The 13,525-nt window shown below is 34.2% G+C and overlaps 1 protein-coding gene across 1 annotated transcript; it reads right to left on the reverse strand.

Annotated features, from left to right (window-relative positions):
- Positions 1 to 2,981: 2,981 nt before the first annotated feature.
- On the reverse strand, positions 2,982 to 11,054 carry LOC128996604 (proteasome subunit alpha type-5-like). Its single transcript, XM_054422003.1, has 7 exons — positions 10,965 to 11,054; positions 9,864 to 9,932; positions 9,033 to 9,186; positions 7,347 to 7,522; positions 5,690 to 5,851; positions 4,490 to 4,636; positions 2,982 to 3,131 (listed from the first exon to the last, which is right to left on the reverse strand). Exons 2-7 carry the CDS (start codon positions 9,930 to 9,932, stop codon positions 3,054 to 3,056), a joined length of 786 nt encoding a protein of 261 aa, XP_054277978.1. The 5' UTR covers positions 10,965 to 11,054; the 3' UTR covers positions 2,982 to 3,053.
- Positions 11,055 to 13,525: the final 2,471 nt, after the last annotated feature.

A 13,525-nucleotide genomic window follows, 5' to 3' on the forward strand; every position in this document is an offset into this window, starting at 1 on the left:
AAAGGTTACCAAATACACATTACTGAACCTTTTTGTCTTTTGAGCATTGGTAGAAATAATTGTATCATTCTGTAAATTAAGATTTTTCAGTTTTTTTTTTTACTTCTCTCTCTGCCAATTTGCATAGTAAATGCACATAACTCTAAACCATACAGCCACATATAATTCCAGTGGCGAAACCTAGGGGGGGCCTAGAGGTTTGACCCCCTTACAAGATTTTTCTACAATTAATTTCATGCCTACAATTAAGAAATCTCTTTTATATATCTCTAAATAGCTAAAAACGCAAATTTACAGGTCTAATTTTTACCCCAAGACCCGAGGTAAGCCCCCCCCCCCCCTCCCACTTAGGGTCATCCTAGTTACGCCTATGCATTATACAACTAGTTTTTAAAGGCAGATTAACAGCAATAGTTCTTACTTGGTGAACACTATTAACGCTATTTATGAAATTGTTGAGACATGGATGTTTTGTTTATTGGTTAAGTTGGTGTGGATTAGTGTCTGCACTAGTGGGTACTACGACAATCTGCAGTACTATCCTGATAATTAGACCAATTCGTAAATTACAAGGCAAAAATGTGGTTCGGATTCCACTATAAACTGTAGTTTGAATTATGCTTGATTGTCTAGAGAATTGGAGCTAGATGCTAATATTGAACTGATTTAAGGGGAAGACGTTTAAAAAATAATATTTTTAGGAAATCATCTTGAACTAGAGTACCTGCAAGAGTAAATATTTCCTTAAGAAACTGAACCAATTTAGTTAGTCAATCAGTTTGTTGAATTGTCTGCTCTCTTGATTCTTTGAATTCAGAGATCATGTGATTACAAAGGTCTTCATAAGGTGTTTGACTAAGTGGTTTCTCTAAGAAAATAAGTCAGAAAGTAATTCGGCAACATCGGTAAAGGTTTCCATGAATGTGATTGTTTAATTTGTTCTTGAGTGATATTTTAAACAAAGAACTGTGTGTCAACTTGTCTTAACTTCAAAAGAAGATTTTAATTGCTCGATATATTGTGATCAGTGACATTTTCTTCAGTGTCTGACATTTTGTAGGGTTTTGTTTATCTAACTAACCTGGGTTTTGTTTTGACTGACATTGTTGAGGTTTGATGAAAGATGTTGACTTGTCTTGAAGAATTCGCTTCAATGTTACTTCAAGAATCTCGTTGGTAACCAGTGTGGTTATTGGTGTCATACAGTGATTAAAAAGAACAGTATATAATGTACATTTTAGAAGGTTTATTGCAGGGATAAAAATTACAACATCAGAAGAAAGAAAAGTTAAGAACAAAAGTAAATAACAACAAAACATATGTTTTAAAATAAAACACAAATAATTACAGGTGGTTAGTTACAACCACAAGTAGTAGGCTATGGTAAAAGTTTGTGCCTTGAGAATGGCTTTTGGAACCTTCCATCTTTGCGTTTTCAACCTTAAAAAATACAATCAAGCTTGTGTGTTGTCTTAATCAAAAATCCAAGCGGTAAAAGTACTCACACTTTAAAATAGAACCATAGGTTGATGGTTTGATCCTGAGCTGAATAAATTCTGGTTAAATATGGGATTTTTTTTATCAAATAATTATATTATATGGTAACAATACCAAGGACTTCCCTTATCGTTTACAAAAAATTAAAAAAATACAAATTTCAAATATAAGCAACAAAAAAGTTTTGCTCTAGGTGCAAAATATACCATCACAAGTATTCCCTTACTACCTACTGATGCTGAAAATAAAATAAACACCAAAACATTAATAAAATTAATTTTAATTTGAAAACACATTACAGAAAATTGTTCATCTCTTAAAAATGTACAGACAAAAACTGACAAACAGTTACAGTTGTCTTTTAGTTGTTATTGAGCGGAGCGAGCGAAGCGAGCGTAGCTCTTTGGGATCCACTTCAATGCAACAAATAAAGCAACATCACTCAATAACGGCAGAACACATTTCAGCTAAACTTAACAAGATTATTTAGACTAATAGTGAGATGGTTAATAAACAAACAAATTTCAATTAGATAATGCTAATGCAATTTAAAACGAACTCAAAATTTCCAAATTTTAACATTAGGCTTATGGGACTAAAGTAGCCATATGACAGTTTTTTGTTTACAAGAAAAATGTAAACAAGAGAACCATAAGGTATTTCTGAACTTTATAGACTTTTCTTTTAGACGTTTTTAAACCATTCCTATGATTTCAATAAACAAGAAAATGCCGTTAAAACATTTTTTTAAGGCACGGAATTCACTGAAAATCGAGAAAATATACGGAACTACTTTCTCAATGCAAGGAGCGGAGGGATACGGACCAGTGACTACTTTCTTGGGAACCTATTTGTGCTGCCAGCTGATTAGAAACAGCCAATGTTAGAAATCAGGATTTAATAAGCGATATTTTGAACCGAATCGAAATCGATATTTAATCCGATAATACATCACAGGTTATATTATGTTGAATTACATCGACGGTGCAGTAAGTTATTACACTTATCTAATTTAGGCATGTGGGGAAGGTAGGTCGGGGTTTATGAGTATTCGTGACTTCATAAATGTTTTGAAATAAGGTAAGATTAGGGAGGTAAAGTGTAGGTTATAGGTAGGTGATCGAGTTGTTTATTTGTGTTGCACCAAATAAACTGATAATATTTTCCTGGCCAAAACTACCATAATGCACTTTTGGAAGAGGTATCTGAATAACAAGATGTAGTAAAAACAAATCTGAATTATTATAATTTTAATCAATAAAACCAGCATCTATTGATTTTTTTTACATTTAGTTACTTTACAAATATCAAATCACGTTTGTTCCGCTCAACTGGCTTTCACCTCTCTGAAAGCAACCCTAGTATATAGTTTGCTTCATGATGTCTTCATTGAGAATAATAAAGCAAAACTCGGAGCACAAGGCAAGGCCATCTTAACGTCAATAAAAACTTGAGAAATTACAAGGTTATTAAAAGCACGTAGCTGTACGAATATTCATTTAATTTTTTAAGCCTTATAAATAGAAAAGATAGTAAACAAATCTTAAAACAGCACTTTAAAGTTTAGCCTGTGAAGTCACAACACCACTAGCGCCAGGTTCATCTTTGATGAGAGGTGCGACAGATTCTAGAGCCTGCAAACAAAATCAAATAACTTAAGAGGATATTTAAGCAATTATTTCTGTACATATAAAATTGAAAAAGACTAGCCCTATATGTCATGCAGTTACTAATTTTACTAAAGGGAAGTAAAAGGCTTGAAATTTAATCGGTGACTTATAAGACGGTGCAGTTAACAACGGAAACTCTAGAGTCCGTCCGAGAGATGATCGGCCTCCTCACACTTAACATCTTAGATGGTGTTGTATGAAGTACATATAGACTATCAAATATAATATATTTTTTATTTTGATTCTTTTGCAACGTTGAATAATCTTCAACGTGGTTTATCCACTAGTGGATTGTCAGAAATCTATTATAGTTATATGTTAAAATGTAAGCAAAGATAAATCTTGAGAACGCTCAAGTCACAAAGACTAGGGCTTTTAAGGGCTTTACTAGGCTTTTACTAGGCATCTGTAAGCTGTGAGAAAAACATTCTGATATTGGCTTAATTATTAGAATTGGTCTTATATTAGGGATTCTACTGTATTACGGAACTGGTTTATAATGTAGGCTAGTCCAGAACGGAGTTCTACTGTACAGTAGTACGGAACGGGGTTCAACTTAGGGATGGACAAGACTGAATTTTAAGTTCGAGACAAGATTCTATTTTCTCATCATAAGTCGAGACGAGATTATAGATCACATTACTATCGAGTATTATTTGTTTGCACAGTTTTAAAATGGTTAATAAACAACAATAATGTACTGTTAAAGCAACAGCTTAAGTGCAATAACTAATTAGGTCGATACAAAATGAGTGAACAAAATAACAAAGTGTTACAGGTACTTAAATAGTTATGAAAATATTAAATAAGAAAAAAATAAAATGGAAATAAGACATCTTTAATGTAAAAGAAAAAGTAGGTACCCTACAACACAACTAACTTTCTCAACTAAAACAGTCTATTTAAGAGATAAAAGAATTGTAGTACAGCATTAAAACCTCTTTTATCTGGTATTCATTTATCCGCAATTCTGGTTTATCCACATAGTTTGTGCTTCAACCTAAATAAAAACTATACTTTAAGCAAATATTTACATGCCCAAAGAATAAATTACATAAGAACGCCTTCGCAAAGGAAACCCAACAACGCTGTATTGCAGGTTAGAATAGACTTTCTGTAGCGTTTTTTTTTTTTTTTAATCTCGTTTCAAAAATCTTGGAGCAAAGTTAATCCCACTCAAACAAACGAGAGTTTTTTAACCTCGCAAGTTTCTCAAAAATTCTATACTTATCTCAAAAATTCTAGACCCGTCTATCCCTAGTTCTACTGTAGGGCTAAAGAAACAACCAGCAAGTAGTTTACAAGTTTACTACGATTCTGACCTGTTCAACTTCCTCCTTCGTAAACATGTGGAACAATTTGTCGGGCGTAACGGTCACAACTTCTACATTGGTTGAGTTGAGTTTCTCCTCCATCACTTGTTTGAGAATAGTCAGCACCGAGTTGATCGCCTCCTTCAGAGTCATGGACTGCAAAATGATAAACAAAACTTGTAATTTAAATTTAGACTATGCCTAAAAAAAGTATTTCCACAAGCAAAAACCAAGACTGGGACATACAAGATAAATCCCAATTGAAAATTATTCTTCATTTACCAAAAAAAGGATAGATAACACAAATTTCCACACAAAGGATCACATTTCTAGTTGTACCAATTTATAATGGTGATAGTTTGAAATTGTGTATGCCTATCTTAATATCAGTTATTTCAGTAAGAACCCTTAATAGTGTGTTCATTTTACTACTAATCTAACAATACTTGAATTATAAATATTGGTTCATAAACAGCTTTCAATTTTTATAAGATTGTGAATCCCCCAGTCTACCATACCTAGGTTATTTGGGTTAACACCTAGGTGACGTCCCCATCTCAATTATTGATATTTGATAGGCCTACCTCACCGCACAGCAATGAGAACAAATTAAAACATCCTTATTGACAGATTTCCCATAAACTATTGGACCATCAGGGATTTATGGAATAAAAATTGAGTTTTCCAACGAGTTTACTCTTAAGAGATTACGAGATTACCCTTAAAATCATAAAGTTTCACAGATCCAAACCATTTTATAGAGCTTTAAAAAAAAACCTTAAGATCAAGTTCATTGAAGCGATGTCATGCAATTCATGGTTAAAGAGAAAATTCCAAAAAACTGTAACTTTAAAATCCTTATAGCCTATTACTCTTATGCAAAATAAGCTACTAAACTGATGTTGTTTGCTTGTTTTTTGAACATATTTTGATCAATATTTAAAGTTCATTTCTTTCATTTAGACATTTCAAATTTCTGTTAAAAAACAATCTATTATCTTTATTACCTTGCAGTAGCAAACCTAAGAACTCGTTAATCTAATGTTTATCAATCAGGTAGTAAATCTGACATAAGGAGATATTTTAATAAAAATATAATCAGGCAAATGGAAATTCGCTTAGTCTGCAAGTTTGCTGCGTGGGGTATTTTCATTGACTTGAGGAACAAATAAACAAATGTTTCCGGGGATAATGACATTTTCGTGTTACCTTGTGGTAGACCTCTTGTAGACTCTGTTGGGCGCCCTCACTGCCTGAGCCGATGGCTTTGGCGTCAAACTGAACAAACGTACCGGAGGGATCCATGTGAAACAGCTGAGGTCCTTTCTCGTCTATACCAGCAAACAGCATAGCCACACCAAACGGCCGACTCTGAAATGACAGGTTTGATAATAGTGTACATAACACAGCAATAAGTTTGAAAGTCTTTCAATCCAAAAAAATCAAGAATTCATTAATATACAGGGTGGCTGGTCATCAGTGTTACAAAATTTTTTTGGCGTAAGTACAAAGTAAATGCAGTGTAATGATGCATATAAAAGGTTCCAAGACCAAAAATTAGCTTCCCAAAGAATTATTTTATGTTTTTCAAAAATAACTTTGTTTTCAAACTTAATACAGCTATTTCTCAATTACCGGTAAATGGATTTGAGTAGACAATGTCATTTTCGTGTTCTACATTAAATTTTGAATAAGAATAATATAAAATGACGGAGGATCAGTTGTAAAAACCCCATTGTAAATAGATTCAAAGATAAAAATTAAGATGTTTCATAAAATTTTAAAAAACATTGGTCTATTGTATTTGTTCACACCCTGTATACAAGAAAGTGGCCGATTATGTTAAAAACTGCGCCATTTTATAAGCTTTCTAACCATATGCTACACTATTGAGGTTTAGATATTCTGTTGTTTGTTTTAGTGGTTTGAATACCAGAAAACAGGAAACTTTTTTACTGTTTTTACTGTTCAAGCTCAAACAAAAATACAACTTTTGCTTAATACATGCCGGCTTTCTATGTTTTAAATGTTAAAGACACCCTGTTTTCTGGTATTCAAACCACTAAAACAAACAACAGAATATCTTAACCTCAATAGTGTAGCATATGGTTAGAAAGCTTATAAAATGGCGCAGTTTTTAACATAATCGGCCACTTTCTTGTATACAGGGTGTGAACAAATACAATAGACCAATGTTGTTTAAATTTTTATGAAACATCTTAATTTTTATCTTTGAATCTATTTACAATGGGGTTTTTACAACTGATCCTCCGTCATTTTATATTATTCTTATTCAAAATTTAATGTAGAACACGAAAATGACATTGTCTACTCAAATCCATTTACCGGTAATTGAGAAACAGCTGTATTAAGTTTGAAAACATAGTTATTTTTGAAAAACATAAAATAATTCTTTGGGAAGCTAATTTTTGGACTTGGGACCTTTTATATGCATCATTACACTGCATTTACCTTGTACTTACGCCAAAAAAATTTTGTAACACTGATGACCAGCCACCCTGTATATGTTTTCAACCCATTGATAACGACTCACAAGTGTAGCCTATCACCGCATTTCGCAACAAAACAGTCGCACTACTAACCCACGCTTTTGTTTTAGTTAAAAATAAACATACAAAAAATACATAGGCTATATGATAAGTCAAAAAAGGACATAACTTTAAAAATATATATATGGCACATAGTAGATATTAGAGATGACATAGTACGTCTAACAATACATAAATTTGACAGTATTGGTCTACTGTCCTTATCACCGATTTGAGACCTAGATATTACCATGAAGAATACAATAAGAGTTACTTTACCTACTTAGAAAAATTAGTTAAAAGAGACCATTGCTCACCATGGCAGCACCGTCTTCGTCTGAATCACCAAACTGTATGGCCAGGTTGGAAACGGCCTGTGCCACCGACTCCACACCCATCCTCTCATCGTAGACGAACCAGTGGTTCTGGCACTCGACTCTGGCTCTGTCCACAAGTGTCCTGGAGTCAGCGATAAGGCCACTAACTGCACAAGCTGGACACAAACATTTAGATAAGGGCAGGACACATAGATAGCATCAAGGTGCTACTAACTGGATAGTTAAGTCAGCAAATGATACCAATGAGCCCAGATTGTTGGTTTTCGAAATTGTCGGGACATTTGTTCCTTGGGCTCAGACAAACATAAAATGCCATAAGTATCTAGGTCTAAAATGCCTAGATTTCTATCTGTCGGTCTGTTTGTGATTACAAAAAAAATTTTAAAACTTGTTCATTTTTCAAGATAGAAATTTAAAAATTGGTACTAAAGGTGTAGTTTAGAAGTTAAATAGAGCCTACAAAATTTTGTTCCAATATCATATGGCGGCCATTAAAATCTTTTATGCCAAATTTTATGAAAACCGATTGAATATTCAATTGTTTTTATCATCAAAAAGACAAATATAAAGGTAGGCTAAATCCAAATCAAATGAGACCTTGTTTGTTTAAATCGGATGACAAATAAACAACGTCACATTTGATTTGGGTTTTAATTCTCTCTTTTTGATGATCAAAAAAGATTTCTTAATATTTACAGTTTTCATGAAATTTGGCATTAAAGATTTGAAATGGCCGCCAAATTGAAATGGCTTTAGATAGGCTATTGGAGCGAAACTAAAATCGCAAACAGACCGACAGACAGAAATCTAGACATTTTAGACCCATGCTAATAGCATATTATGTTTCTCTTAGTCCAAGGAACACTCACATTCACTCGCTCCCAAGGCGGGATTTGGCCGCACCAACAACTGCTCTCCATCTCTCTCTATCTTCTGCCTCTTCCTCTGCTACCCCCACTTCTCTGGTGTCCTTGGAGACACTATCCCACCATACATTCCTAATGGTGGTTTCCCTTCTGGCTTTCCTATGTTTGCTTCTTTTAATAAACTGTCCAAGGAACAGGTCCACAAAATGTGTCTAGGCAATTTGGAAACACCCTAGGTATATAAAAACAGGGTTTGACTATTTTTTCAGACGGTTTGGTAATACATTGAAAATCCAGATTCTTTTACAATCAACTACATTTTTAAGGAAGTTGGATGCTACAAATACTACAAATCTAGAGCATGTAAAAGTTAAAAGTAGAAAAGCTATTTTTTAAGAGAGTGAATCAAAGAATTATATGTGGCCGAGTAGGCTATGCAATCCAACCCTGGGGTAGTGTTAAGTCCTCTGATGTTTTTACTATACACTGTAGGTACACATGTTGCTAAATTAATTACAAAACAGTGCTTGAACCAAAAAAAGAACCAACATTTTGATTCTTTTTTCTCTTTTATACCTGTACCGGTATACAATTTGTCAATTTTAGTAAGTTTGTTTACTCAAATAGAGTGTGCTGGCCCTTTTTTAAGGTAATTTCAATAATCCAGACTATTTTATAAACCGGATGGGGTTAGGTCGCAATCAATCCGGATTATAGACGTTCTACTGTAGGCCTACTTATGGATTTCTATAGGCTAAAGGGATTCTCGCAAAATTACTAAAGAGAGATACGATCTTACCAATATGCTTGTCGACTTCAACAATTTTTTCTATCGTAGTTAGTTCTAAGAGTGGCGATGTTATTCTCTTCTCCACGGCTAGAACAACTCCTTCTGAAGTACAAATGCCAAGAGCTGTTGACCCCAATTTTATAGCTTCAATAGCATATTCAACCTAGGGATTAGAAAATTGGCTTTTAGAAGGATCTGCTGTGATTGAAGTTTTACCAGATTATTCATGCACAAAAAACATTACTTAAAACTTGCATTTGAATACATGTTTGATGTGATTATTTGCAGAGTTTTTTCATTAAGTTTTTTATTGAAATAAGTAGGCCTATCTGTTAAAGACAGTGTCTTCTGCAATGGAAATGGAAGGAACTGCCTGAATATAGGTCTAGGGCCTCGTGAGATTGAACTAAAAGGTTTAAGGTAACGTAAGGGAAAAGGGGCCATAGTCCAGCATAACAATAACAGTAGCATAAACTTAGATAGCTGAATGATTATAGTAGGTACTCGCCTAACAATCAAAAGGTAGCCGGATCGATCCTGAGAAAAAAAACCCCTGCCGGAGCAAACCTGCTGACTAATCAAATTTCCATTTGCCAGATTTGATTTTCAGTTAAATTTATTTGAATGATATTATTAGGTTTAAGGAGTACCTAGGTTTGCTGCTACAGGGAATGTCAAAAATGTGCTTTTAGCAAAATTAGTATAAAATATTGGCCTATGCAATAAAGGTCTGATAATTAAGAGGGGACTCAAAACAAACAGGTTCTTTTAAAAAGTTACATCCACCATCAAGGGGCCAACTTAAAAATATACCATTCATCATTACCGGTACTGCCTTACCTGAAATAACCTTCCTTCAGGCGAAAAAGTGTTGACTCCACGGTCGTACTCTGAGCGTGTCAGAAACATCTGAAAACAAAACACATGATTGAAGATTATAATTTTACACAGTAACTACCGGTACTAGAGCTTGATAGCATATTTCATTGGAAATGTAAATGAACCAGCCTGAGGTCTCTGGTTCAACTTCAAATTGATCCTGGATTCAGATGTTCATTACTGGGCGTCACTACAATGACACATAAAAAAAAATAAATAATAATAAGACAATTCCCAAGTCTCTACAACTAAGGTGAAGAGAACCAAAGTGAAAGGACTATCAAGGTAACTTAATACTATCCCTTCCAAAAAAATTATTAAAATGTCGTGAATAGGCCTAAATTTATTAGATAGCCTATAAAATAAAATTATAAAACCTAGGCCTGGCATTAGGCGTACCTTGACGTTTTACTTTCATGGGTGATTTTGATCAAATATGACTAAGTAGGCCTAGTTTATTCCATAGACCTACCTAAGGACCATATTCCATAACTGATGTTGATAAGGCCTACTTATTTACACCCGACCACATTTTTAAAGGGCATTAACTTAAGTAAGCTTAAGCCTAAGACAGTAGCATAAGCCATCTTAACCATTCTTTAAAGGCCAAGTGAAATCACGTCTGATTTTCTGAATCAGTTTTCATGGACCAACACAACGGTGTTAGCCTAGTTGTTCATTTTAATATTTTAAGTGCAATTTCAATTTTGAAAGCTAATTAGGCCTATGTTCATACCTTCTCTGCTTAAGATAGGCCCAAGTTTAAGTTAAACTTAAACCTTAATTTTCAATTGTGTAGATGGTCATGTTTATTTTGGTAAAATAAAAACAATAATAGTACCTCTAACTTGGATGGATAGAACAATAACAGTATAATATTTGGACAGAAAGAGGCTGGAATTATAAAATTCTTTACACTAAGGAAACTTCTAAACCTAACCTAAGTTATTGGTTTTGGCTAAATACTGCTATTAATCATTTAAAATAAAAGATGACAATACATAAACTTCAATAAATAATTTTAAAATGTTAGATACAATAAATATTTTACAAGATATTTACCTTTAGTTAATAAATAAAGTTGATTTACACAAAAATACTGAAAGTCATGCACACAGACCGCTATGCTTAAGATATCCAGAGACCTACAAACACAAAAACTATAATCAAAAAGGCTGATTCAGGCAACGGCTACCAAAATATAATCCAAGGGAGTATGTTTAATCCTAGGAGGTTTGACCTCTGTGTCGATCAGATGGGAATAATACAGTTTCGATCAAATTTCAATGGTATCCACCCATTTAATCCATGCTAAAAAATTATGCAGGAGAGGAGCCCCTCAAGCAGCAAGCATTACATTTTTAATCAACAGTTAGTTATCAATTCATGATCATGACACAAGAAATGTGCTGTGTAAAGTGAAAAGAGACCTCTTGTCGGAGATGCAAAATTTTCAGTACGGCCGATAATAAGTAATTAAGGTAGAAAATATAGAATTTCGGGGTTTTATCGATTGTTATACCTCATTAAACATAGAACATGACAGTATCGGATGGTATCGGTTAAAATATCGAATTGAAAATGCAAAGGCTAAATTTTGTTAGCCTCTGCACGGTCTGAGAAAAGGTCGCTCAATGTTATTTCACCATAACTTAAATGTGCAGCAGGACACGGCCACCTTTAACTACAGGCCGCGGCCTGGAGTTAGAGGTGGCCATGAGTCATGCAGACGTTTAAACTTTTTTCTTATCTGAAATATTTAATTGATATTGAGTGCAAATTTGCCTCCTTTTTGGACCCAAAAAGCACGTTATAGATAAAGCTGTCTTAAGCTCAGGGTTAACACCTGGGGCCACTCCCCCCAGACTCAGAAGATTCTGTTGCTACAGAAGAAGGCAGTCAGGGTAATCTGTAGGACTGAGTATCAAGCTCATTGTAAACCTTTGTTTTGTGAGTTGCAGATCATGACTGTTATCACCCAGACAGCACACTTTATCCCAGGGACATCCCATAGTAGTCCCATATGTCCTGAGAATGTCTCGGGATATGTGCGCTATCCTCAGGATATCCCGCAAAATCCCGGGACGAGTACGAAATCCACAGGATATCCTACAATATACCGTAATGTCCCGGGATTTGTAAGTTAACCTCAGGATATCCTGTAAAGCCCCGGGATATGTACGAATGCCATAGGACATCCCAGAATGTCCCATGACATCCTGGGACATGTAAAAAATCCACTGGATATCCTGTAATGTCCCGTAATGTCCCGGTAACAAACTGAAGAAAAAAATACTACCACTGATGAAATTTACAGTATATCTAAATTTAAATGTTCAAAAAGGCCAATATATAATAATTTGTTTTTTTCACTAGTGCTTTCAGAAACTTGGTTTCCATCTTCAGGCTGTGTTTACACTAGTACAGAAAGTAAATATTTACTTAATAAATTAATTTTAAACAAAGTTAAAACAGATGATTTAAAGGATATTGGAAAAATGAAAAATAATATTAGAAAAATTAATCTTTTGAATTTTGGATATGTTACAGTGTTGTTCTTGATGTAATTATTTTCAGTAATTCCGAATTTATAATTGGGCCGTCTTCATTATTTAACAAATAATTTTGGTCTGTTTTTTTTTTCTAAAAATAAGATTCCCACGCATTAAGGTGTTGAGGTTTTATAATTTATTTTAAAAGTTTAAGGTTTCCCAGATTGAAAATATGTCTTGTTAATACTATGGCTAGCAAGGGTTGACTTTACTTTACTGACATATTACTACCACTGAGTTCAGGAAAACTAGAGTTCTATCATAGTTGTGTGAAATGTGAATTTAATTCTAAATTTAAATTAATAAAACAACAAAAAACTAATTTTAATCATATAACAATCAATTATTACAGTGCTAATCTAATGGTGATTAAATAATCTATATTCAAATACCAGTATCCTCTCCAACTACCAGAAAAACAATTCAACTACTTGAGGCCTAAACAGATTAACAGAATCATATATAGCCTATACTGTAGTATCAAAAATATTTTAAGTATTGCGACCATTGCAGCTGTCGGCTACTCTTTAACCACTTGAAAACACCTATAGTCAACAAGCGCAGATAGCTCAGGAGGTAAGGTAAGAGGCTCACAAGGCGAAGGTACCAGGTTCGAAACCCGTCTGGGCCAAAAACTTTTTTCTCGTTTTTTTTCTTCAAAATTTGTGTTTATTAACTATTTATTCAATTTACTAAACTTATAATTAAGCTTTTCATACTAAATCTATATTATTTTGTGTTTTTTATGTTCAGGCCCAGACCACACTTTATCCCAGGGACATCCCATAGTAGTCCCATATGTCCTGAGAATGTCCTGAGGACTACCCTGGGATGACCTCGGATGTCCCACGGATATGCGTGTGAGCTTATCCGTAGGACATCCCCGGGCGGGGACATTACGCATTCCTGTGGATATCCTGTGATATCCCAAGTTGACCATAGGACCACTATGGGATATCTTGCATATCCTGTCGCAATATCCGTGGGATGTCCTGAGGAGAAAGTGTGCTGTCTGGGCAACGTTTATATTTTTCAGTGTCTCATGGCCATTAAAGAATCAGTAAACAAAAC

This window comes from Macrosteles quadrilineatus, unplaced genomic scaffold, assembly GCF_028750875.1.
Source record: "Macrosteles quadrilineatus isolate MER2022 unplaced genomic scaffold, UCM_ALF_1.0 Scaffold_6__1_contigs__length_79288215, whole genome shotgun sequence".
NCBI classification, from domain to species: domain Eukaryota; kingdom Metazoa; phylum Arthropoda; class Insecta; order Hemiptera; family Cicadellidae; genus Macrosteles; species Macrosteles quadrilineatus.

What these genes read in the sequence shown, in the direction of transcription:
- LOC128996604 (XM_054422003.1), bottom strand. Translation starts at nt 9,932, where the DNA reads ATGTTTCTGACACGCTCAGAGTACGACCGTGGAGTCAACACTTTTTCG. An exon ending in CTGAAGGAAGGTTATTTCAG is followed by an intron (nt 9,187 to 9,863) that starts GTAAGGCAGTAC and finishes TCTAATCCCTAG; the next exon opens with GTTGAATATGCTATTGAAGC. An exon ending in CGAAGGAGGAAGTTGAACAG is followed by an intron (nt 3,132 to 4,489) that starts GTCAGAATCGTA and finishes TTTTGTTTGCAG; the next exon opens with GCTCTAGAATCTGTCGCACC.